Source organism: Portunus trituberculatus, chromosome 29 (genome assembly GCF_017591435.1).
Source record: "Portunus trituberculatus isolate SZX2019 chromosome 29, ASM1759143v1, whole genome shotgun sequence".
In the NCBI taxonomy this organism is placed as follows: domain Eukaryota; kingdom Metazoa; phylum Arthropoda; class Malacostraca; order Decapoda; family Portunidae; genus Portunus; species Portunus trituberculatus.
The window spans coordinates 8,963,861-8,988,157 of NC_059283.1; the positions used below are offsets into that span (position 1 = coordinate 8,963,861).

A 24,297-nucleotide genomic window follows, 5' to 3' on the forward strand; every position below is an offset into this window, starting at 1 on the left:
GTCTCGTCAACTCCCCTCCTCTGACTGACTGTCCTCAGCCTCTTTTTCGCTGCCGAAATGTTGCATCTCCAGTATTCTCAATCATTCATACCTTTTTTTGTTTTTATCTATACCGTGTGGGCTTTTCACAGGAATTTATGGGCTAAAGGGAATACTGTTTAGGGTACCTCCTATCTCAAAGCCCACCCGCTAGGAGACCGTTGCCCCGAGTGAGGAAGCCCAACCTACACTCGGACCGTGGACAGGAGACCCCTCGGACCCCAAGGCACGCATGGTTACACTGTACCTCGGCGGCCCTGGTAAACTTTGGAACTCCCTGCTTTCTTTTGTATTTCCATCTTCCTACGACTTGAACTTCTTTTAAGAGGGAGGTATCAAGACATTTGTCCCGGTCTTTTGGATAATTCTTAATTTCTTTAGGGTAACTGCCAATCCAGTGAACCTTTTTTTTTTATATTGTTTGTTGCTCTTGGCCAGTTTCCCTTCATGCATAACAAAAGTCATAGATGTGTGTGTGTATGTGTGTGAATAGTATTTGTATCTATTCTTGTATGTTTTATCTCAAGAATATTATATTCATAATTTCAGAATTAGTTCAACATGAATAAAATTCTGCTCCACAGTTTAATGAAATAAGCTTTTTCCTATATTGTATTTCAGTAGAACAAGTGCAAGATGTATTTTAAAAGAGTTTCCGTGATTCTAATGATGGCTAAACAAGGAATATGTACCATCGATAAGAAAAAAAAACTAATTAGACTTTGAAAATATATCGTGTGGGAGAGTGCAATGCTTCAGAAATGTAATTGAGAGCTTCAGTAACCAACGCCAGTTTTGTCAAGTGCTTTCAGGACTGCATAATGGAGCTATCAGTGTAACAGTTAAGATACGCTGCTTAGCATCGTTTATCACGACTTAAACACGCTGCCCGGCCAAGAGTGATGGAATTACGACTGAATGCTACTGATTAGATATTGTTTGTTGCATTCTTGGTACTGTACCTGCTTACATGTTTGACTTATATCCTTTATTTATTTTTTTTTTCTCATTTACTGAGATTTCTTTTTCGTATTTCTCCCTTTTATTCTTTCCTCCATGATTCCTTCTTCATTCTTTGGTCTTCCATTCTTGTTGTACCTTCTCCCTCATTTCTTTATTCCCTCCTTCATTTGTCCCGTCTACCATCCTTATCGCTGTATATTCCTTCTTCTATGTAATATTTCTCCTTGGTGTGCTTTGAATAATGATAAGAGGGAGCATATCACATCGCTATGCAGAAAATTTATGTCGCTAAGTCTCGTGATTCACCTCAATCTTCTTATCTTATCCTTGATTTAAGCTGAAAACCCACATATTTTTTGTCTGTCGACTTGGGTTTAAATGTCACTACGTGTGTACATGTGTGTATTTGTCCGCATTGACCGAATGAACAACTACCACCACTACCACTACCACCACTACCACTACCAACACCACCACCACCACCACCACCACCACCACCACTACTACTACTACTACTACTACTACTACTACTACTACTACTACTACTGCTGCTGCTACTACTGCTGCTGCTACTGCTGCTGCTATTACTACTGCTGTACTATTACTACTACTATTGCTACTACTAGTACTGATAGTACTACTGCTGCTACTATTACTATTACTACTGCTGCTGCTGCTGCTGCTGCTGTTGCTGCTACTTCTACTACTGCTACTACTACTACTACTACTACTACTACTACTACTACTACTACTACTACTACTACTAATAATAATAATAATAATAATAATAATAATAATAATAATAATAATAATAATAATAATAATAATAATAATGATAATAATAATCACGTTGGTGTGTTGCTCTGCCTGGCAGGATGGATGAAGTGGTGAAGGATCCAGCCTTCAACACCATACCAAAGAACAGCACATTCTTCCTGATATGGAGGGTGGAGGTGAGGCTTATTGTTCCTGTTCTTCATATTACTATTCGTGTTTTGTTCTTGTTGTTCTATCTGGCTATTTAAGAATGTTTCTGTCTTAGTTTGAAAGAGAAAATTAAGGCCCACACTCAAGATCTGTTCTTATACAGTCAGAAAAGTTAGTACAACCCAATATGGACAATGTTTCGAAAGAGTGTCGCAGCCAGAAAGAAATAAAATTGCCAGTGATATTTGAACCCGTGTTTTATTTCAGTTTTCATTAAGTTATCAGATAAGCCTGTATATATATGTTTTATGATCCTGTCATGGTTTTATTGGATATTTTCTTCCCATTCAGAATCTAGAGCTGGTGGCTCTGAAGCGTGATGACTACGGCAAGTTCCACAAGGGTGACTCCTACCTGGTGGTGAACGCCAGCGAATATGGCAAGCCCGGAGGTATGCAGGACACGGTGAGTGTTCATAGCAAGAAGGTTGAATAACAGAAGGCGCCATGATGTCACAAAAGTGAAGCCAGTGAGCTATTGGTCCGCTGCTTCCCATAATCCCATTACACCCAAAATATTGCCAGCCGCCCATTGAAAATACATGGGAACGCCCGAGTTACGCTCCTTGTTTTCCGTCTTATGTCCATGTTTCGAGGCTGCCTACCATATGCTTGACCTTAATAGACACGCAATATTCGTGGCATACTGTGCCACGAAGATTTAGACGGTAAATCATACATACAAATGAGATAATACTGTGTCTTCCAACTTTGGTGGACTTGGGTGAGAGATGAGAAGCTGTCTTTGGGGCAAACGTATGACTGAACAAGGTCATGTACACATGTAAATACACATGTGCATGTAGATGCGAACATGTACATATACATGTGCATTGAAATGAAGGATAAATAAACTGTATCAGGGGAAAGTTAACCTGAAGGTTGATTTTTCTTGGTATCGCAATTACTTAACACATGCATGTCAAATACTCTCTCTCTCTCTCTCTCTCTCTCTCTCTCTCTCTCTCTGAGATGTACATTAATTGATATTCTCTCTCTCTCTCTCTCTCTCTCTCTCTCTCTCTCTCTCTCTCGCTTTTATTTAGAATGGTGTGTGATTTCATGTCACTGGACACTGGAAAATTATGAATCACTGAAATTTTATTTCACTATTATTTTTCTTTGCCATGTAATATACGAGAAAAAAGCAATCTTTTTGCCGTAATTTCTCCCGGAAACAGCCTGCTGTATTTCTTTCAATATTGAAACTATTTCGCATTAACACCGTTATTAATAGGTCCATATGACATATTTAGGAAACTATAATGTGGTTTACATTAGTCAAACCATCAGTTCTACCCTATTTTTCCTCTAGTAATGAAAAACATAGTGGTACTTTCCCATTGCTTAACACAGGAGAGGCTAATGTTTTGGGTGAAGTTGCGATCGTAAGCTCCACCCATTGGCTTTACTTTTTTAGTACAGTGGGATAGGCGCGCGCCATCTTCTTAAATATAAACTCCTTGGTTCATAGGCCTTGTTTGGATTAGTGTTCCCTAACGTGTCGGGGGGTAACTCTACTATAAATCATAATTAGAATGACGAATTAAACATCCTAGAATATTTTTTCACTAACACATGTTAGAAGTAAAGATGAGACGCCAACACGTAATGACCGATCACGAAATGGCGCACGTGCGGGATGTAAGCATCGCCGAACTGTCACAGTAGCGCATGTGGCCTAAACAATCAATCAATCAATCACGGGGGAGCATACGCTGGGGGGCGCGTCGCCTAGCCTACTCTATGGCGCCATTTGCAAGTCTCCATGCAGGCTCCCTTCCCATGCCAAGAAACTCCCAGCAAGAGGCATCGACTTGCCACAGCCATGAGTTCTGTGGACGTCCCCTTGGCCTCTTCCATGCTGGGTTATTCCTTTCGGAGACAACCTGATATGCAGGATCAGCTTCTGGGTAGCGTGCCACATACCCATATAGTCGGCCTCGAATCACTCTCACGGAGCAATCGCTGATTTGACACAGTCATACCAGCGGTAACCCATGATCCTGTGAAGGCATCTAATACCAAAGACATCAGTTTGCCTCTTCAGATCGATGTTAAGCGTCCATGTCTCACAACCATTGAGTAAGACAGGGATCACCAGCGACTTGAAGATCAGAGTCTTCGTGCGTCCGGACAGGTGTCAACAATGCCAAATACTCGTGTTGATTGAGTCCATAACGCCGTGGGCCAGGCCAATCTGCCGTACAACTTCCTGGCTCGACCCACCGTTGTTACACACTACACTACCAAGGTATGTGAAATTTTCTGGGATCTCAATGTCCTTGCCACATGCAAGGATGGACTGTACTATTTCATTCAGTAAGCCTCCAAATATCTGAACCTTGGTCTTGGGCCAGCTGGAGTCCCATAGGTTTTGCCTCCTTGTGCAGTGCCTCGAGTCTAGTGCCAGTGACTCAGCAAAGATTACTGCATCATCAGCAAAAACAAGATCTGTAATTTCAGTATTGCCGACTTGCTCCACAATGACTTTGGTCTACAATTCTGCCTAGTACCCAGTCCATGCAAGTGTTTAAAAGTGATGGAACAAGCACGCATCACTGCCTCACTCCAGCATTCACAGGAAAGAAGCTGGACACGCCTCCACACTTCACAGCACTCACATTCCCGGAGTAGAGACCAGTTATTAGACCAATAATCCTTGAAGGAATCCTACGGAGACTCAGAAGATCCCAGAATGTCTCTTGATAAACTGAATCAAACGCCTTTTTGAGATCGACATAGGCTGCAAGCATCCCTTGTTGAAACTCACATCGGCGCTCCACTAGTACGCAAAGTATTAGGATGCAGTCAGTTGTTGACTTACCAGGCGTGAACCCAGATTGTTCAGGTCTCTGGTGTTTCAACAGGTGACTGCGGATACACATCAACAGCAAATGGGCCTTGCCTTATACACTGAGTAGTGTTATACCACGGTAGTTGTTTCAGTCCTCATGGTCCCTTTTCCCCTTCCAGATAGGGATGACCAACCTCTTTTTGCAGTCAGGGGGAATGGTACCTGAATGCCATACAGCAGTCAAGACATAATGCAACTCACGGATCATAGCCTCACCCTCCCCCCACCCCCGCTTTGAGCAGCTCCGCACTGATGTTGCAGATGCCAGCTGCCTTTCCACCCATCAACTTTGCCACAGCCTTTTTGACATCAATGGAAGGTGCAGTTTGGAGCTGTCCACTTGGAGGATCCAACAGCTGCTCAAAGTACTCAGTCCAACGAGCCATCTGCCCATCTGCTGATACGAGACGACCATCTACTGTTCAGATAGCGCTCGTCTGAGATGTAGACTTGAGTGGAGTTTCTTCAGGGCTCGATAGGCAGGTTGGAGGTCATTAGTATTTAAATGACACTCTACATCCTCAGCAAGCTCTCTGACATACCTCTCCTTGTCTCTCCTCAGGAGAGCTCTAGTCCTGCGTGACAGACCCCTGTACTGATCACGGTTCACAGCAAATCTAGGAGTGTGACTCTCCTCAATACTGTCCAGTGTCTCTACCGAGGCGAAGCCACTCTGTAACCTTGGGTGCTCCCCAATGTATTCTTTGGCAGCCTCAAGAGTCTCGTGTTTGAAGGTATACCATAGTTTTACCAGATCCTTGATGGTGTCGAACACTCCAAACCAATTGGAGACTGTCACTGCATACTCCTAGCCACATGTCAAGTCCTTCAGTTTCTCAAGATGAAACACAGTGTGGTCACATCTTTCTGGACTTGACATGAGGCTTAAGTGTAACAACAACAAGCCTGTGATCACTCACAAAGAACTCGGCACTCCGAAAAACCCTTCAGTTCTGGAAGATCCTCCAAGAAGTACTAACATGGATATGGTCAATCTCTTTCACTACCCCTTTGACACTGCTATACTAAGTCCAGCAGTGCAACGCTGGTCTCTGATACCAAGAACCTGTAATTCTCAACCTTTTGGATCTTACACGATTCAAAAGGAAAGAGCTGTTGTTGTTCCTGGTACCAGAGCCATAAGGGCCAACACATGTTCATAGCCAGCTCATTCAGTGCCAGTGACAGCATTAAAGTCGCCCAAGACAATACTATTTTTTTTCTTTTTATGTTAAGGCCTATAGCACCTGTAGGCACACTTGAAGAGTATGTAGGAAGCGCTGTTCAGCTTCCTCCCATTTTTGGCACAGGCAGTTTTATTTATAGTGGTACCCATATTAGGGTCCATATCACCACCCAAGCTCATCTTGGGTGTAAGGCAATTACACCTCCACCTAGAACCTGGGTGTCATTGTGACATGTAGGTAAATTTACCACTTGACAAATGACAGCTTCAAAGCGGTATGTGGTGGGATTTGAACCTACGCGTGGACGTCTGCCCGATCACCACACATCACAACAGGGACACTGGTACAGTACAGAATCGAGTTTGGCGTAGAACATCTCCTTCTCTTCAGTTTCACACATCTTGGGAGGAGTGTATACTGCAACAACAGACATAAAGCCTAGGCTATGCCTTAGTCACATTATATGCTCATCAACCGGAGTAACTTCAACAACGGATGGCTGCGGTCTGCTGGAGACACCTATGGCTACCCCTTGATATGGTGGCCATTGCTCATGCCAGACCAATAGTAAGTAAAACCCTTGCTACTGGTCTCGCCACTGCCAGGCCTCCTTGTCTCAGAGAGTCCACTATATCCACCCTCAGCCTGCTGACCTCATCAGATAGATGTGACAATCGTTGATCCTCTGAGAGGCTCAGGACGTTCCAGGAGCCCACACATAGAACCATCCGAAGGTTTGCCCCAGGAATGATCCGATGGTCAGGCACCATGTCTGCAATCCCGCCGGCACCCCCAAAGCTGAAATAGGGTGAGGGGATCCTCCCGTCCCTGTCAGGACACAGGGATTTCACAAGCTATTCCCTGCATCCATCGTATGGGTAGGCAGGCCCCTCTGGTGCCTTGGCACCTGAGGGGTCTGCACAGTTGGAAACCTCAGCAAAACCACATCGGGGTCATGGCTAGAGGATTCCCCGCGCCGAGAGACTCAACCCCAACCTCTATCTCCAACTCTGGTAGTGCCTGTGGACTTTTTTACAGGTAAGGGACTAGGGGTTACAAGCCCCACCCCAACCAGCAAGATCAGCCTTGGGCAAGGACACTGGTATCCCTGAGGGAAAAAAAACCTGGCTGCCCAAAAATTACAGAAAGGGAGGCAAAATGGGCAGAAACCAAAAGGGGACTAAGCTATGGGAGGTAGAGGGCACTCACTCATTTGGATAGAACCTATCCTCACTCCTCACTTGGACAGAATCCACCCATCACCTAAACAAAAGGATATGAAATCCACAATACAGTTCGAAGAGTGTTAGAAAAGGGTACACTACACATGTAGTGCACTCCCATTATACCTGTTACTGTGCCTTGCTTGCACTCACCGAAAGTACCCTTTTAAAAATATGCTGATCCAGACTGAACACCCAAGGTGAGTGAGGCCATAGGCAAGATGGAAAGGGAACAGGCCTCACAATCTACCTACAACACAGTCTCCATCACCTCTTACCATAGTAGAAGCTCCAGCATCAGTCTACAGCATAGTGGATAAGGTGGCGAGCGTGGGATCGGGCAGATGTCCACGCGTAGATTCAAATCCCACCACATACCGCTTTGAAGCTATGCCATTTGTCGAGTGGTTTAAAGTTACCTACATGTCGCCATATTACCCAGGTTCTAGGTGGTTACACCAATGATGCACTTGGATGGTGATATGGCCCCTAATATGGGTACCACTATAAATAAAATCACTGCTAATGGGTGGAAGCTTAACAGTGCTTCCCACATATAGTCTTTAAGTATGCCTACAGGCGCTATAGACCATAACGTAAAAAAAAAAAATACCCAGCAGCCACACACATAGAACTGAATGTAGTGCCACCTGTAAATGTATACAGTTGAGGTGGGTTCACACGTGCAAATTTGCCACTGAAATTTTACGTCGGTAGGGTTTCCGACGTAAAACCAACATGTTGGTCTTTTAAGGCGGACTCACATGTGCCAATTTGTGACTGGAATTTTACGTCAGTAGAGTTTCCGACTCATCCCTTCTAATCGGAAAGTGTCACACTTAGCGACTGGAAAGTATTAGCTAGTTGATGCCTTGGCGGGAAGTGAATGTAAACAAACAGCTAAACTCCAAGATGCCTTCCTCCAGTGATTATGCTGAAGCTGTGGTTGCCCTTCTTTTTACATACTGGAAGAGTCGATAAAAAAAAAAAATGCCTGTGGGCTAGAGTAGAAGGAAAGGAATGTCTACCACACTCTAAATTAGCCTACATTTCTCATAAGAAAATTGTTAATCTTAGAAGACTATGCACTATTGCGTTCAAATTAAATCCTGAGAAGTCTTCAATCCTCACCTCTAACAGCACCCTGCATTCAGGGAAACAGTTCTTTTAGAGTGGCAGCTATTTCGTCGAACGACGATTTGCACAATCTATTTTTACAATCTATTTTTTCCCTCACCGATTCTAACATCTCCTCTGTACCTGGAGACTATATTTTCAAAGCTTACTTCGTGACGTTATGACGTAAATAAAGTCGCAAATCGATTAACAAGACCAACATGCTTTTGTTTTTTTTATAGTCTTGTTTTATGACTAGTTTCTCCAGTCGCTTGGCACCGATTTTGAATCGGAAACTCTACCGATGTAAAATTTCATGGTGGCACACTGGAAGGCTCTCATTCAACCAGTACTTGACTACAGCAGCCAACTCTGGTAACCCCACAAAAAAAAAGTGACATGCATGAGTTAGGAGTCGGTACAGAGAGCCTTTGCTCAGAAAATAAGAGGCATGAAAGAGCTGAACTACTGGCAGAGACTACAAAGGCTGGGACTATATTCCCAACAGAGAAGAGAGATACAGAGCCATATATGTGCAGAAAGTACTAGAGGAGCGAGTGCCTATTGAAACTCAAGAACAGTGAGTGCCCAGGCCACTCATATGAGAGATGGGCTCTCCCTTCCACAACCCCAGGGAGAGTCAAGACCCTCCTCGCCTCCGGTCTTTCACAAAATGGCCCTAGACACTTTACTAAGCTCCTTAGAATATGTCAAACATCACAGACTGCTCAGTGTCCAAATTCAATAAATAACTGGACAACTTCCTGCAAACACTGCCAGATGAGCCTCCCATCCCAGACTATACAACTTACAGCAGGGGAGCCTTTAACTCTATGCCACACCAGATGGCTCTCCTGAAGATAGACTCTTTGACTGGCAGCAATGGTGAACCACCACAACTGTGAGGAAGATTCTCTAGATTCATCTAGGTAAACTTAAGTAACATGCTTGAGAACTGCAATGTCTTCCTTGCATCTACCTCTTCTAATCACTGATACACAGCCATCCCCTGCCTCAACTTCTAGTATAAACAGACAGCATAGTAAGACTATCTCCCTGTCTCTCTCAGCCACACCCTCCTCGCGGGAAGCTGGACATGCACATCCATTTCTGGTTGGGTAGCGAGACGAGCACGGACGAGGCAGGCGTGGCGGCAATCAAGTCCGTGGAACTTGACAACCTGCTGGGAGGCGGCCCCGTGCAGCATAGGGAAGTAGAAGGCAGCGAGAGTAAGCGGTTTCTGTCTTACTTCAAGAATGGCATCAGGTAAGTGATAGTCAGTATTAATAGGGAGATAGAATTAAACGTAAACTAATTTAACTTGACATTAGCAAACAGAGAGAAAGAGAAAGAATAAGACACACTCATCCATACATCTTCAGACTTTAACCATGCCTTCATTTCATTCTTAAACTCCATTAGACTCCATTGGCCACTCCTTCACGTGGCATCTCTCTCACACTTCCTCATTGATTCAGAGTGCTGCAGGGGGGTGTTGCCACAGGCTTCAGGAAGGTGACAGATGACTTCGAGCCGTCCATCTACCACGTGAAGGGCAAGAGAACCACAGTGGTTAAGGAACTGCCCACGGTATCTTGAAACTATGTAGATAATGCATTGATAGATAGATAACTGATCGATAGATAGCTGCATTGGAAAATTGTGTTTGGTAGTAGGATGGATAAATAGATAGATAGATAGACAGATAGATAAGCATATAGATAGCTTTCTCATTACCTGACATTGAAACTGTGAAATGTATAATGATTTAGAAGATATGAACAGACATACTTGCATCCACACATATCAAGGCCACACTAATCCATCAGCCTTTATGTAACACTTTCATCCTCTCTTCAGATTGAGTGGAAGGCAATGAATGATGGAGACGTATATGTGCTAGACACCAGAACCGCCATCTATGTCTGGGTGGGCAGGAATAGCAACAACATTGAGAAACTGCAAGGAGCCAAGGTTAGTCTGGACACTGACATTTGAGACCTTTAAAGGAAGATTAGACAAATATATTGATGGCGATGACATTGAAAATAAGTAGGCATATTTCATTAATCCTTGTTTTCTTAACTTTCCCCTCCTCCTCCTTGACAAGTTACCAGGTTATCTTTCCACAATAATAACATAGCTTCAAATCACTACCTTTTCTGCAACCCTCAGTACAGTGAAGGATACACAGACCACCTTACCATTGCCTGACATAACCCTCTCTGTCCTCAGTTTGCCTCGACACTGAAGCTTGAGCATGGTGGAGGTACGGTAGTGGTTGTGGAGGATGGGCAGGAGGCGGCACTTCAGGACAAGGAGAGGATTGCCTTTGAGGAGCTGCTGCCTCTCAACAACAAGCAAGTCACACCTGCCGCCGAGGCTCCCAAGGACGATACTGTGGTGAGGAGCAACTGACCTAATGCTGGGGACTCAAACTGTTTACCTCTAATGTTGTGGATTTGGAGTTTTAAGTCTGTCAAGGTGAAGGTAAACATTGGAATATTTGAGAATCTTAACCACATATTCACTGCACCTTCCCATATTTTAACTTGCCCTCCTTCATTCCTCAGGCTCGCCGTATCTGCCAGGAGCTGAAGTTGTTCCGCTGCACTGATGAGTCTGGCACGCTGAAGGTTGTGGAAGTGAAGAATGGGCCACTCTTTCAGGCTGATCTTGACTCCAATGTACGATGCTTTTCTTTGTCTCCTTGCCCTCACAGTGCCTTCATCACAAACTTCCATGTGTAGGCCTGATGGCTTTTTGCAGCTTCCTTTGTGTGTTCTTATGACTCAAATACACATACTCAAGATGTTTCTAAAATTAGTGAAGTGTCTCATGCATAACTATGTGTGTATGTTTCTCCTTCCATATTTCCATTTCACTCTTGTCTGACTCCTTGGTGGTCTGGTGCAGGATTCATTCATCATAGACAATGGCTCGGATGGCATCTGGGTGTGGGTCGGGAAGAAGGCCACAAAGAAGGAGCGAGAGGAGGCGCTGAGGAATGCCCAGGGCTTCATCACCAAGAAGGGATACGCACCACAGTAAGCTCAACTGACTGCTTTGTTTGGTTCCTTTTTCCCTTTTAATCATCCCCTCCTCTCTCTCTCTCTCTCTCTCTCTCTCTCTCTCTCTCTCTCTCTCTCTCTCTCTCTCTCTCTCTCTCTCTCTCTCTCAAACACTTTAAACACTATTATATTTGTCTTATATACATGGATTAACAGAAAAAAAATAGTTTACCACGACAAATAGCCCTTTGTAAGCTATAGATAGCTTTATGGGCAATATTATGAATTTACAGATAGACAAAAAGAAAACTATTCTCCATGAAAAGAGAGAAAAAGGTCCATTTATGTTAAACAAATTGGTTAATTACATATGTACATACACTTATTTTGTCATATATAAAAGTAAACTCCTATCCAAAATATAATTTTCCATATCACTAATAAAATAACAATAAAAAACAATACTAATAGTAATAATAATAATAATAATAATAATAATAATAATAATAATAATAATAAATAATAATAATAATAATAATAATAATAAATAATAATAATAATAATAATAATAATAATAATAATAATAATAATAATAAGAGTAAGAATAAGAATAATACATGTATACAATAAATATAAATATAATAATGAAAATAATAATAATAATAATAATAATAATAATAATAATAATAATATAATATTAATACTGATAATAATAAATAGTGAAAACACTATCTATTTTACATTTATTATCATTATCATAAGATGAAATAGAAAGATTAGTAGGAATATAGTATATGTCTTTTAAATTTTTGCTTAAAGGATGATATGCTGGTTGTTTGTTTGATATGAGGTGGTACTTCATTCCATATTTTAGGTCCTAGGTACAGCAGTGAATGTTTGAATAATGTTAGTTTGTGACTGGGTATATGCAATGAATGCTGGTTATGGGTTTGGTAATTGTTTATAGGTTAAGTGTTATAGTTATTAGAATTTATTGTTTTATACATATAAGATGCAATATTCAGTTTAGATAAGTCAGCAATGTTCAAGATATTTAGTGTTTTAAATAACTGAGGGGTGTGCTCATTAAAACTATTGTTGGTTATTATCCTGATAATTTTTTTATGTAGTATATTGAGTTGATACAAATGACATGGGTAAGTAAGGGACCAAGGAATTTTATTTGATTAACCTGCAGGATATCATCATTTAGTATAGTTAAGTTAGGTAGTGGCTGGTAGGTGGTAATGGTGTTAGAAAATAGCATATAATAAGTTTTGCTAGTACAGTATTAACTGAGACGGTTAGCTAAACACCAGTCAGAGAATTTTAGAAGTTCTGTATTGGCCCTATTACTATTAATTCATTCTGTTGATTTTTCTCCTATCATATAGAAAAGAGTGTCGTCCACAAATAATATAGTGTGGAGTGTATTTGATATATTGGAAATATCATTAATATAAATAAAGAAGAGTATAGGGCCCAGTATGCTTCCTTAAGGTACACCTAGATTCACTGGTTTAGTTGTGGATAAATGATTGTCAAATACTGTATACTGTTGCCTGTTATGTAAATAAGACTTGAACCAGTCATGGACAAATCCACAAATACCATAGTGGTGCATCTTTTCTAGGAGAATATGAGGTTGCACTGTGTCAAAAGCCTTACAGAAGTCTATAAAATGGATAAAATTGATTTCCTTTTATTAAGTGCTGTATGGAGATCAGACATAAATGTATTTAAAGCATGAAATGTGCTGAAGCCTGGTCTGAAGCCAAATTGTCTATTATTTAAAATTTTCATCCTGTTTAAAGAATTTAGTAAGTAGTTTTTCATTAATGATTCAAATATTTTCGAAAAGTTTGGTAATATAGAGATAGGTCGGTAATTTGATACATCTGCTTTGTTACCTGATTTATAGATAGGAATTATTTTACCAAGTTTCAGTTTGTCAGGGAAAGTACCTGTCTTGACTGATTGGTTGAATAGAATTGTGAGAGGTTTGACAAATAAGTCTTTGTTTTCTTTTATAATAGCAACTGATATCTCATCAATGTGTCCTTTTTTGTTTTTGAGGTCTGACATTACTTTTATTGTATCATAGTTTGTTATTATAGGCATCACCATTGAGTGTGGATAGTCACCGCGAAGGTATGAGGTATGGGAGATTTCTATGGGTGGCAGTTTGTGTGCAAGTTCAGGGGCAATATTTGAGAAATAGTCATTAAATGCATCTGATATTTCATGTGGGGTGTTTTTAGTTTGGTTGTTGTGTATTACTGACTTGATTGTTGTGTTCATTTTAGTCTTGCTATTTGAGAGTTCATTTATTGTTTCCCATATTTTCTTTGTATTTAGTCTAAAATCTGAGAATCTTTGTAAATAATCATTTCTTTTAGTGAGCTTAATGAGGTTTGTTAGATAGTTTCTATAATGTTTGTAAATATCAAAGTTGATCATTCCTATTTTATATGCTTTATAGAGAGCAAATTTGTGTTGTATAGATTTTATTAACCCTTGAGTGATCCATGGTTTTTCAAGTCTTTTATTTGAAATTAATTTTGTCATTTTAGGGGAAGAGGAATAGTATATATTGAAGGTATGAGAGAAGGCGCTGAGGAATGCCCAGAGCTTCATATCTCTCTCTCTCTCTCTCTCTCTCTCTCTCTCTCTCTCTCTCTCTCTCTCTCTCTCTCTCTCTCTCTCTCTCTCTCTCTCTCTCTCTCTCTCTCTCTCTCTCTCTCTCTCTCTCTCTCTCTCTCTCTCTCTCTCTCTCTCTCTCTCTCTCTCTCTCTCTCTCTCTCTCTCTCTCTCTCTGTATTTTGAAACACTACTCTCTCATCAAGGCACTTTTTCTTGGCCACATAGGTAAAAGAGTCAACTTCTCATATATATTCTTCTCATTGATGATAGAAATTCCTGGTTAAATCAACCCTAGAACCAGAAACCATTGAAAATTTGAGTCTCTTACATGCATTCACACCTGTCATTCTCTCAGCACTCAAGTGTCTCGCATCGTGCAGCACGGTGAGCCTCCAGAGTTCAAGACTCTGTTCAGGGACTGGAAGGACATAGACCAGAGCAAAGGTTTTGGCCGCCAGTTCTCAAGTGAGTTATGATGATGACCTTTCCACAGTCTATCTTGCCTTCTTTTATTGAAACACTCATGTTCTCAGCTGAATTAAGCTGAGTCATATTTTAAGGTGACATCTTACAGATGTCTTTTGAGTGGTACAGAAGAGAACAAGGATGATAGAAGCAAAATCTTTATGTTCTAATGATCATATATATCTTCCTTTTCCTCAGCCACCAAGATTGCCACCACAGTTCAGACCAAGTTTGATGCCACCACGCTGCACTCAAGACCTGAGCTTGCCGCCTCCACTCAGATGGTGGACGACGGCAAGGGGCAGAAGGAAGTGTGGAGGTGTGTGTGTGTTTGTGTGTGTGTGTGTGTGTGTGTGTGTGTGTGTGTGTGTGTGTGTGTGTGTGTGTGTGTGTTGTTGTTGTAGTTTTACAGGGCCTGGGCCTGGTCCCGTCTCCATATCTACACTTATCCAATTTTTCTTTAAAAAAAAATTGGATAAGTGTAGATATGGAGACAGGACCACACGAGCATAAAGCCCAGGCCCTGTAAAACTACAACTAGGTAAATACAACTAGGTGTGTGTGTTGTGACTTACATGAGTAGAGAAATGCTTAAGATGAGCATTTATGAATAGTTGATAGAAACAAGAAAGATATTAAGATTTAGGAGAAAAAAGGAAGAAGAGAACCAGGAGCAGTAGGAGGATGAGAAGGAAGAAAATTATGATGATGCTAATGAGAAAAGAGGAGGAAGATACAACATAAGGATAACTTTTAAAATATCTGTTTTTCTGTCTGTCTAATCCTACACAGGTTAGTCCAGACAAAGCACCACACACTCAATACACACACACATTCACACTCTAAGCCTGTCAGTTGAAATCATAACACCTACTGTATTCCGTCACAGTCATGAAACAAGCATAACATTTCCACTTTGTTTTTATTTTGATTAATTTATTCATCCATTTATTTTGTGTACTAATTATTATTATTATTTATTTTTTTCTTTGTTATCAGAGTGAAGAACTTTAACTTGGTTCCAATGCCAGAGGACCAGTTCGGAGAATTCTTCAGTGGTGACTGTTACATTGTGCTGTACGCTTACATTGAGGGCAGCAAGGAACACTACATCCTGTACTACTGGATTGTGAGTATTGGCTGGCTACTCTTCCCTGACCTTTTTGCATCTCATCTCTTCTGCCTCACCGTCTCTTGTGTTGTTAAGCTGCTGTTAATTGTAGGTGTCTATTTTGTTCTAATTCTCAATTTTAACTTTCCTTGCTTGCTTTCCTTGCCCCTCAGCTTCAACTATTCTTCATTTCTTCCATTTTCCCTTTCATTGGTTTCATTCTTCTTTTTCTTTGTTTCATCTCATCACTGCATTCCCTTAATGCATTAAATGTGTAGCAAGGATATCTGATCTCCATAATAATACAATCCTCTCACTCCTATGACCTTTGAACCTTCCCTGACACTTGATCCACTCAACAGGGCAGCCATGCCAGCCAGGATGAAGCAGGCACAGCGGCGGCGAAGGCGGTGGAGCTGGACGACAGGCTGGAGGGACGGGCTGTACAAGTGAGGGTGGTGCAGGGCAAGGAACCGTCACACTTCATGGCTGTGTTTGGCGGGAAAATGGTCATCTTTGAGGGTGGCTATGCTTCCTCCTTTGATGGTGAGTGGACTGCAGTGTTGTGTGTAAAAAGTGTCAGTTTAGTGTGATTGTCTCTGCTTGAAATGGCTTGATTAGTACAGGGTTGTAAGGGAAGATTTGATATAAGGTGCAGTGTGTGAAATGCCAGTCTAGGATGATTATCTCTGCTATAATGAGTTATTAGTTAATTGATTTTTCAAGTGAAGATTTAACACAAAGACAAAAGCAGCTATCTTCCTCCTTCTTTCTTACATATCCTTTCCCTATTCCATCCTATCATCTCTCCTATATTATCTATCTCTTATATCTTCCTTCCTCTTCCTCTCATAATCTACCACTTCTTCCTCCTCCCATCTATCATACCTTCCTTCTTTTTCCTCATGTAAACTACCACTCCTCCTTCCTCCTCCCATACTTATCTTCTTCCCTTGTCTTCTTTTATTCTTCTCTCACACATATCTTTCTTTGTATGTGTCAGGGTCTGGGGCTCGTGATCAGGGCCGCAAGTCTTCCTATATGCTGCAGGTTCGTGGCACCACCAACCACAACACCAAGGCAGTAGAGGTAAGGGTGATGCTCTCTCTCCATCTCTCTTCTTTTCAAGGTAAAGGGTGATATTGTAAATAGGAAAAGAAAGGGTCTGTGAGTATATAAGTGTTTCTACAATTCCTTTGACAGTTTAACAAGAATTCTGCATCTTTAGATAGAAAAATGTCCATGAAAACTTATTAATGTACTTTGTGGTCTTTGAAAACTCTCCTTCTCTCTCTCTATCTCACTGAACATTTCCCTCTGTGTCTCACTATTCAAGGGGGCAATCACAGCCTGCCTTCTAAAAATAACGCTCCTCGTTCAGACAAAACTACAAGCACTTCCTACACACACACACACACACACACACACACAGTAAGAAAGGACTAAAGAAACTTACGTATGAGCGGAATGTAATGTATTCCAACATAAATGGAGTGATATTGGGGATTTTAGAACTCAACGATTACTTGAGGGACAAGAACCCAGATATTGTGGGTCTTACTGAAACAAAACTGAGAGAGGGAGAAGACCTGATGATGGTTGGAGAAGGGAAATATAATGTTTGGAAAAGAAATAGAGTAGGTAAGATGGGAGGAGGAGTGATGTTGCTGGTTAAAAAAGATATAAAGGTGGATCAAGTGAAAGAAGGTATGGGAAAGGCAGAAGTGCTAAAGATCAGAGCAGAAACTAATGAAGGAAAAAGAGGCACTACATAGTGGTGTACGTACCACCTAAGACAAATGCATGGTCAGTACAGGAATATGAAGAAATGATAAGTGATACAGGAACATGTCTGGAAGAAATGTTGGGTGGCTGTGAACGAACTATAATGATGGGAGATTTTAATTGTAAAGAGGTGTGTTGGGAGGACTGGTCAATGGAAGGATCAGAGACAACATGGGGAAATACACTATTGACACTGGCAATGGAAAATGTGTTAACTCAGTGGGTCAAAGAAGATACTAGGTTTGGAGGAGAGGGAGCATCGTCAAGACTGGACTTGGTCTTTAGTACAGAGCCAATGGTCATTGAGGAGATGAGGGTGGAGTGCCCTTTAGCAAAGAGTGATCATGCAGTTTTGGAGTTCAAGGTGATAGATGAAGAGAAATCTAGAAGAAATGAAGAATATAAAGTGGGAAGATGGAATTATGCCAAGACAGATTTTGGAAACCTAAAGAAATTCTTTCAAGAGACAAATTGGATGAAATTCAAGAGTGCTAAGGAGCAAATGAAAAGTGGAAGGAATTTATAAAAATATACAAAGAAGGTGAGAAAAATTTGTACCAATAAGACAACATAGAGAAGTTGGAAAGCAGGACTGGTTTAACGATAGATGTGAAAAGGCTAGAACAAGAAAAGAGGATGCATGGAAGAGGTGGAGAAGGAAAAGACGGATTAAGCAGTGGGAAAGTTACAAAAGAGCAAGAAATGAATATGTGTTGATTAGAAGAGAAGAAAGAAAGAAACAAGAAAAGGATATAATTGATAAATGTAAAGACCAACCAAGGCTTTTTACAGACATGTGAACAACAACATCAAAAATAGAGAAAGTATTGAAAGTTTAGAAGTAAATGGAGTATGCAGTGAGGATCCCAGGAAATGGCAGAGGCTATGAATGGATGCTTTCGGAAGGTATTCACAAAGGAGACTGCTTTTGACAAACCACTGGTAATGGAACAGAAAGGGATTATGAAGGAGTTTCAAGTAACTGTGGAGGAGATCAAGAATATGATGGGGAGTTTAGAAGTGAGAAAAGCTGTGGGACCTGATGGGGTATCAGGATGGATTTTAAGAGAATGCAGGAGCAACTGGCAGAAAAAGTTTGTGAAGTAATTGATGCCTCATTAAGGGAAGGTGTAGTGCCCCAAGACTGGAAAAGAGCTAACATTGTCCCAATCTATAAATCAGGTAACAAGAGAGACCCATTGAACTATAGACCAGTGTCACTTACAAGTGTGGTAGCTAAGATGTGTGAGAGGGTGGTGAAGAATAGATGGACAGACTTCTTGGAGAAAAATGACATACTTTGTGAGTGTCAATTTGGTTTTAGAAAAGGGCGTTCATGCACGACAAACCTGATATGTTACTATTCGAGGGTGATAGATGTAATACAGGAAAGAGATGGTTGGGCTGATGGAATATATCTGGATTTAAAAAAGGCCTTTGATAAGGTACCACACCGGAGACTGATCTGGAAACTTGAAATGGTAGGAGGAGTGCATGGCAGTTTACTAAAATGGATGGAAGACTTTTGGTAGGAAGAGAAATGAGAACAATAATTAAGGACAGACCATCAGAATGGGGCTTGGTGGAGAGTGGAGTTCCACAGGGATCAGTGTTGGCACCAGTAATGTTCGGGTCTACATAAATGACATGGTGGATGGGGTGTCCAGTTATGTGAGCCTATTTGCAGACGATGCAAAATTGTTAAGAAAAGTGAGATGTGACAAAGATTGCGAACTACTCCAGGAAGACTTGGACAGAATATGGAAATGGAGCTGTACATGGCAAATGGAGTTCAACACGACAAAATGCAAGAAAATAGAGTTTGGCAAGAGTGAAAGAAGAATCAGGAGTATGTACAAGATAGGAAATGAAGACATAAAACCAGTCATGAAGAAAAAGACCTTGGGGTGACAATTACCAATGACCTATCGCCAGAGAGACATATAAACAAAATAATTGGAGAAGTATTGAACTTATTGAGGAACATAAGAGTGGCGTTCGTATATTTAGATGAAGAAATGATGAAGAAAATAATTACTGCAATGATAAGACCGAGGCTTGAATATGCAACAATACAGTGGGCTCCGAACTTAAAGAAACACATAAGGAAACTAGAGAAAGTACAGAGGGCTGCAACAAAATGGTGCCTGACTTAAGAGATTTGACTTATGAAGACAGACTGAAAAGAATGCAACTTCCGACCCTGGAAAACAGAAGAGAAAGGGGAGACCTGATAGCAATATACAGAGTGATGATTGGCATGGAAAAATGGATAGGGAAGATCTGTGTATGTGGAATGAAAGAATGTCGAGAGGGCATGGGAAAAACTAAAATGGCCACTTATAGGAGAGATGTGAAAAAATATAGCTTCCCTCATAGAAGGGTGGAAGCATGGAATAGTTTAGACGTGGAAGTGGTCAACGCAAGGAATATTCATGATTTTAAGAAAAAGCTGGACATTAATAGATATGGAGACGGGACAACACGAGCATAGCTCTTTTCCCGTATGTTACAATTAGGTAAATACAATTAGGTAAATACACACACACACGAGACGCGGCAGAGGAAGGACGCGATACCGTCGCTCCCGAGAATCAGCTGATCTTCACTACCTTTGTTTGGGTTTACAGTGGCCTGGGCAATAAGTGTGGACTCATTTTTTTCATGAATACAGTGTTAAATAATAATGAGTGAGAAAGATATTCCATCTAAATGCAGGTATGTGACAAGGGAAAGAATGAAAGCTGATGATGACAATGTTGGTGAGGGAGGAGGAGAATTTGAAGGCTTTGATACGGCGCAAACTTCACTATTTGATAGAGTCTTAACTATCGAACGTAAATTAGATAAATTGATAAAGGAGAGTATGGGAATGAAAGAGAATGAAGAACAGGATAAAGAGCTCCAGAAATTGAAAGAAAGGATAAAAGAGTGGAAGAAAACGAAACTAGGCTAAGAACCGAAAATGAAGAATTAAAAGTCCAAATAGCGAACTATAAGAAATTGATGGAAGAAGGACTCGGTAAAGCCGAGAAAGAAAAAGAAAAGCTAAAAGATCTAGTTAACAAAGAAGAAGAAAGAGTACAAGACGTGATTAAAAAGAAGTACAAGCATGGAGAATCCAAGATAAGAAAGACAAGGAATCATTTCAAGAAGTATTTCAAGAACAGTTAAAAGAAAGAGATGAAAATATGACAAGCAAAATGATAGGAGTCCTCAAGAAAAAGAAAATTTAGTAAGAGAAATTGGAAAAAAGAAGAGTGTAATTATTTTTGGACTGAAAGAAAAAATGTTAAATATAGACCAAGAAGGGAAAAAGACGAAATGAAATCAGTAAAAGACCTACTAAAACATCTGAATGACGAGGATAGACAGAACTTAGAAGAGGAAGTAGAAGAAATCCATAGAATGGGACCATATCAAGAAGGAACAGTGAGACCAATTAAGATATTACTAAAATCACAAGCAGCAGCAGAAGAAGTACTATATAGAAAAACGAAACTCAGAGAAACAGAAGGTTGCAAAGATATATATATATATATAAAGAAAAATAGAAACGAGGAGGAAAGGAAGAGACACAATGAACTGGTGGCAGAAGCAAGAGAAAAAATAATGAAAGGTCAGAGGAGGAGAAGAAGGCATTTTTTGGAGAATTATAGGAGACAGGATAAGGAAATGGTATATAAAAGAGAAAGAAGAGAAAAGAATGGAGCAAGTTTAACTAAAAATGATAAGAACAAGAGATTAAAATGATGTATACAAACATAGATGGGATTTTATCTAGTAAATTAGAATTAAGAGATTACATAAAGAAAGAAGAACCAGATATTGTATGCCTGGTGGAAACAAAGTTAAATGAGGCAATAAAATAGACATAGATAAAAGGTATAATATATGGAGGAGAGACAGAGTGGGTAAAGGAGGAGGAGGAGTCATGATGATGTTAAGGAAGGAGATAGTGGTAAATCAAGTGGAGTTTGGGAAGGAAAATCAGAAATACTGTATGTTAAGATGCATATTAACAAAAGGAGTTAACAATCATTGGAACATATGTGCCACCAAAACAAACTCATGGACTAACCAAGAATATAGAGACATGATAGATGACACAATAAGGAGTCTTACAAGAATCATTAAGGAAAGGAGAAAAGTGATATTGGTAGGAGATTTCAACTGTAAGGAGGTAGACTGGGAAAATTATGAAAGTGGTATGGGGGAAGATGCCTGGGGAGATAGATTCCTGAACCTAATGATAGATAATTTGATGGTCCAAAGAGTAAAGGAAAACACAAGATTCAGAGGAAACGATGAGCCGGCAAGATTAGACCTAGTTTTTACAAGGGATATACCAATTAACGATGATATAAGATACAAGTGCCCATTGGGAAAGAGTGACCATGTAATATTAGAGATGGATATAGAAGAAGGAAAGGAAGATAGAGATGAATCATACAAAGGAGACCGATTAAATTACAGAAAGGCTGATATTGAGAATCTCAAGAACTATTTTAAAACGTAAACTGGGAGGAGATGGAAAACTCATTAACGGTTCAAGAGAAATATAACTTATTTTTGGAAATATACAAAACTGGGGTCAGGGAATATGTTCCGAAATATAGACCTAAAGAAGAAGGAAAGAAAGATTGGTTTAATGCAAGATGTGCTAGGGCAAAGGAGAAACGAGATGGAGCATGGAAAAGGTGGAGAAGAAACAGAAATCCAGAAAATAAGGAAAACTTCAAAACAGCAAGAAATGAATATGCTAAGGTGAGAAAGGAAGAAGAAAAGAACTATGAAAAGGACATTGTCGAAAATGTAAGGAACAACCAAAATTGTTCTACAGATTCATAAATGGAAAAATAAGACAAAAAGAAACAATAGAAAGGTTAAAAGGAGAAAACGGAATGGTGGAAGACCCAAAAGTATGGCAGAACTGTTAAATAGTAAATTTCATGAGGTCTTTACTAAGGAATCCAAATTTGAAAGACCACAGGGTAATAGAGAGACTGTCTATATGAAAGAGATTAAAGTAACCAAGCTTGAAATAAAAAGTTGATGACGGAATTGGATGAGGAAAAGGCAATGGGACCGGATGAAGTCTCAGGCAGAATACTGAAAGAATGTAGGGAAGAACTAGCAAGTCCAATATACAACATCATAAAATGCTCAATAGAAAATGGAACAGTGCCAGTGGAGTGGAAAAGAGCTGAGGTGGTTCCCATATATAAGAGCGGAAGGAAGGAAGAACCTTTAAATTACAGACCGGTATCACTAACTAGTGTAATATGCAAGATGTGTGAAAAGTAATAAAGAAGCAATGGATCGAGTTTCTTGAAGACAACAAAATATTATCAAATAGCCAATTTGGTTTTAGAAAAGGTCGGTCATGTGTGACAAATTTATTGAGTTTCTACTCTAGAATAGTTGATAAAGTACAAGAGAGAGAGGATGGGTTGACTGTATTTATTTAGATCTAAAAAAGGCTTTTGATAAAGTGCCACATGAAAGATTACTATGGAAGTTAGAGGAGAAGGGTGGCTTAAAAGGAAGCACATTGAGATGGATGAAGAATTACTTAAGGGGGAGAGAAATAAGGACGATAGTTAAAGATATGAAGTCCAAGTGGAGAACAGTAGACAGCGGAGTGCCACAGGGTCAGTATTGGCACCAATACTTTTTCTCGTATATATAAATGACATGCCAGAGGGAGTGAACAGCTACATAAATCTGTTTGCGGACGATGCGAAACTGTGCAGAGTCATTAAACAAAAGAGGATTGTGAAATACTACAGGAAGACTTAAACAAGATCTGGAAATGGAGCAAAAATGGGAGATGGAATTCAATGTGGACAAAAGCCATGTCATGGAAATGGGAAAAGTGAAAGACGACCAGTGGGAATCTATAAGATGGGAGATGGAGTAGAACTAGAAAAGTAAAAAGGAAAAGGACTTGGGAGTGACAATGGAAGAAAATAATCAACCGGTAAGCCATATTGATAGAATTTTCAGAGACGTATAATTTGCTAAGGAATATTGGAGTAGCATTTCACTATATGGACAAGGAAATGATGAAGAAATTGATAAGTACTAAAATAAGACCTAGATTGGAATATGCAGGAGTTGTGTGGACTCCCATAAAAGAAACACATAAGAAAATTAGAGAGACTACAAAAATGGCTACAAGAATGGTTCCAGAATTTAAAGGGATGGCATATGAGAAGAGACTAAAGGCTATGGATCTACCAACCTTGGAGCAGAGAAGAGAGAGGGATCTGATACAAGTTTATAAATTGATTAATGGAATGGATGAAGTGGATAATGAGAAACTGATCCTGAGAGAAGAATATGACTTTAGAAGCACAAGACCGCATAGCTAGTAAGAAACTAAGGAAGGAACGATGTCTGAGAGATGTTAAAAAATTTAGTTTCCCGCAAAGATGTGTTGAGACTTGGAACCGTTTGAGTGAGAAAGTGGTGTCAGCAAAGAGTGTACATAGTTTTAAAGAAAAATTGGATAAGTGTATATATGGAGACGGGACCACACGAGCATAAAGCCCAGGCCCTGTAAAACTACAACTAGGTAAATACACACACACACACACACACACACATTGATTTCATGTGCACAGGGAGAGAGAGAGAGAGAGAGCGATTGTCGATATCTATAAGAAATAAAGGGCGAAGCTAGACTGAGTAAGTGATTTAGAAATATATGTGTATACGTACTATGTTTCATGTAAAGTTACGTTAATTTTACAGGGGCAAAGCAATTGACCTGTTAGGAATGAAGGGTGAAGCTAGACTGAGCATGAAAGCAAGACGAACTCTGCAGTGTTCCCACAATCCTAACTCCTTGGGTGATCCTGTATCTTCAGACTCCCAAGATTATTGATACCTGTCACAATATGACT

General features: G+C 40.2%; 1 protein-coding gene across 5 annotated transcripts in view; it reads left to right on the forward strand.

The window, feature by feature from the left end:
• The window catches only part of LOC123510405 (advillin-like), a 42,904-nt gene that overhangs the window by 11,529 nt on the left and 7,078 nt on the right, over positions 1 to 24,297 (forward strand). For 4 of the 5 annotated variants that reach the window (XM_045265557.1, XM_045265558.1, XM_045265560.1 and 1 more), the window contains exons 2-14: positions 1,877 to 1,955; positions 2,281 to 2,394; positions 9,441 to 9,637; positions 9,850 to 9,961; positions 10,232 to 10,345; positions 10,607 to 10,774; positions 10,945 to 11,058; positions 11,288 to 11,418; positions 14,381 to 14,490; positions 14,689 to 14,809; positions 15,490 to 15,619; positions 15,964 to 16,147; positions 16,605 to 16,690. In XM_045265557.1, the coding sequence (XP_045121492.1) occupies positions 1,877 to 1,955; positions 2,281 to 2,394; positions 9,441 to 9,637; positions 9,850 to 9,961; positions 10,232 to 10,345; positions 10,607 to 10,774; positions 10,945 to 11,058; positions 11,288 to 11,418; positions 14,381 to 14,490; positions 14,689 to 14,809; positions 15,490 to 15,619; positions 15,964 to 16,147; positions 16,605 to 16,690 (1,660 nt within the window). Of the gene's footprint in view, positions 1 to 680; positions 977 to 1,876; positions 1,956 to 2,280; positions 2,395 to 9,440; positions 9,638 to 9,849; positions 9,962 to 10,231; positions 10,346 to 10,606; positions 10,775 to 10,944; positions 11,059 to 11,287; positions 11,419 to 14,380; positions 14,491 to 14,688; positions 14,810 to 15,489; positions 15,620 to 15,963; positions 16,148 to 16,604; positions 16,691 to 24,297 lie in introns of those variants that run through there. The other variant, XM_045265561.1, reaches the window with a different exon arrangement.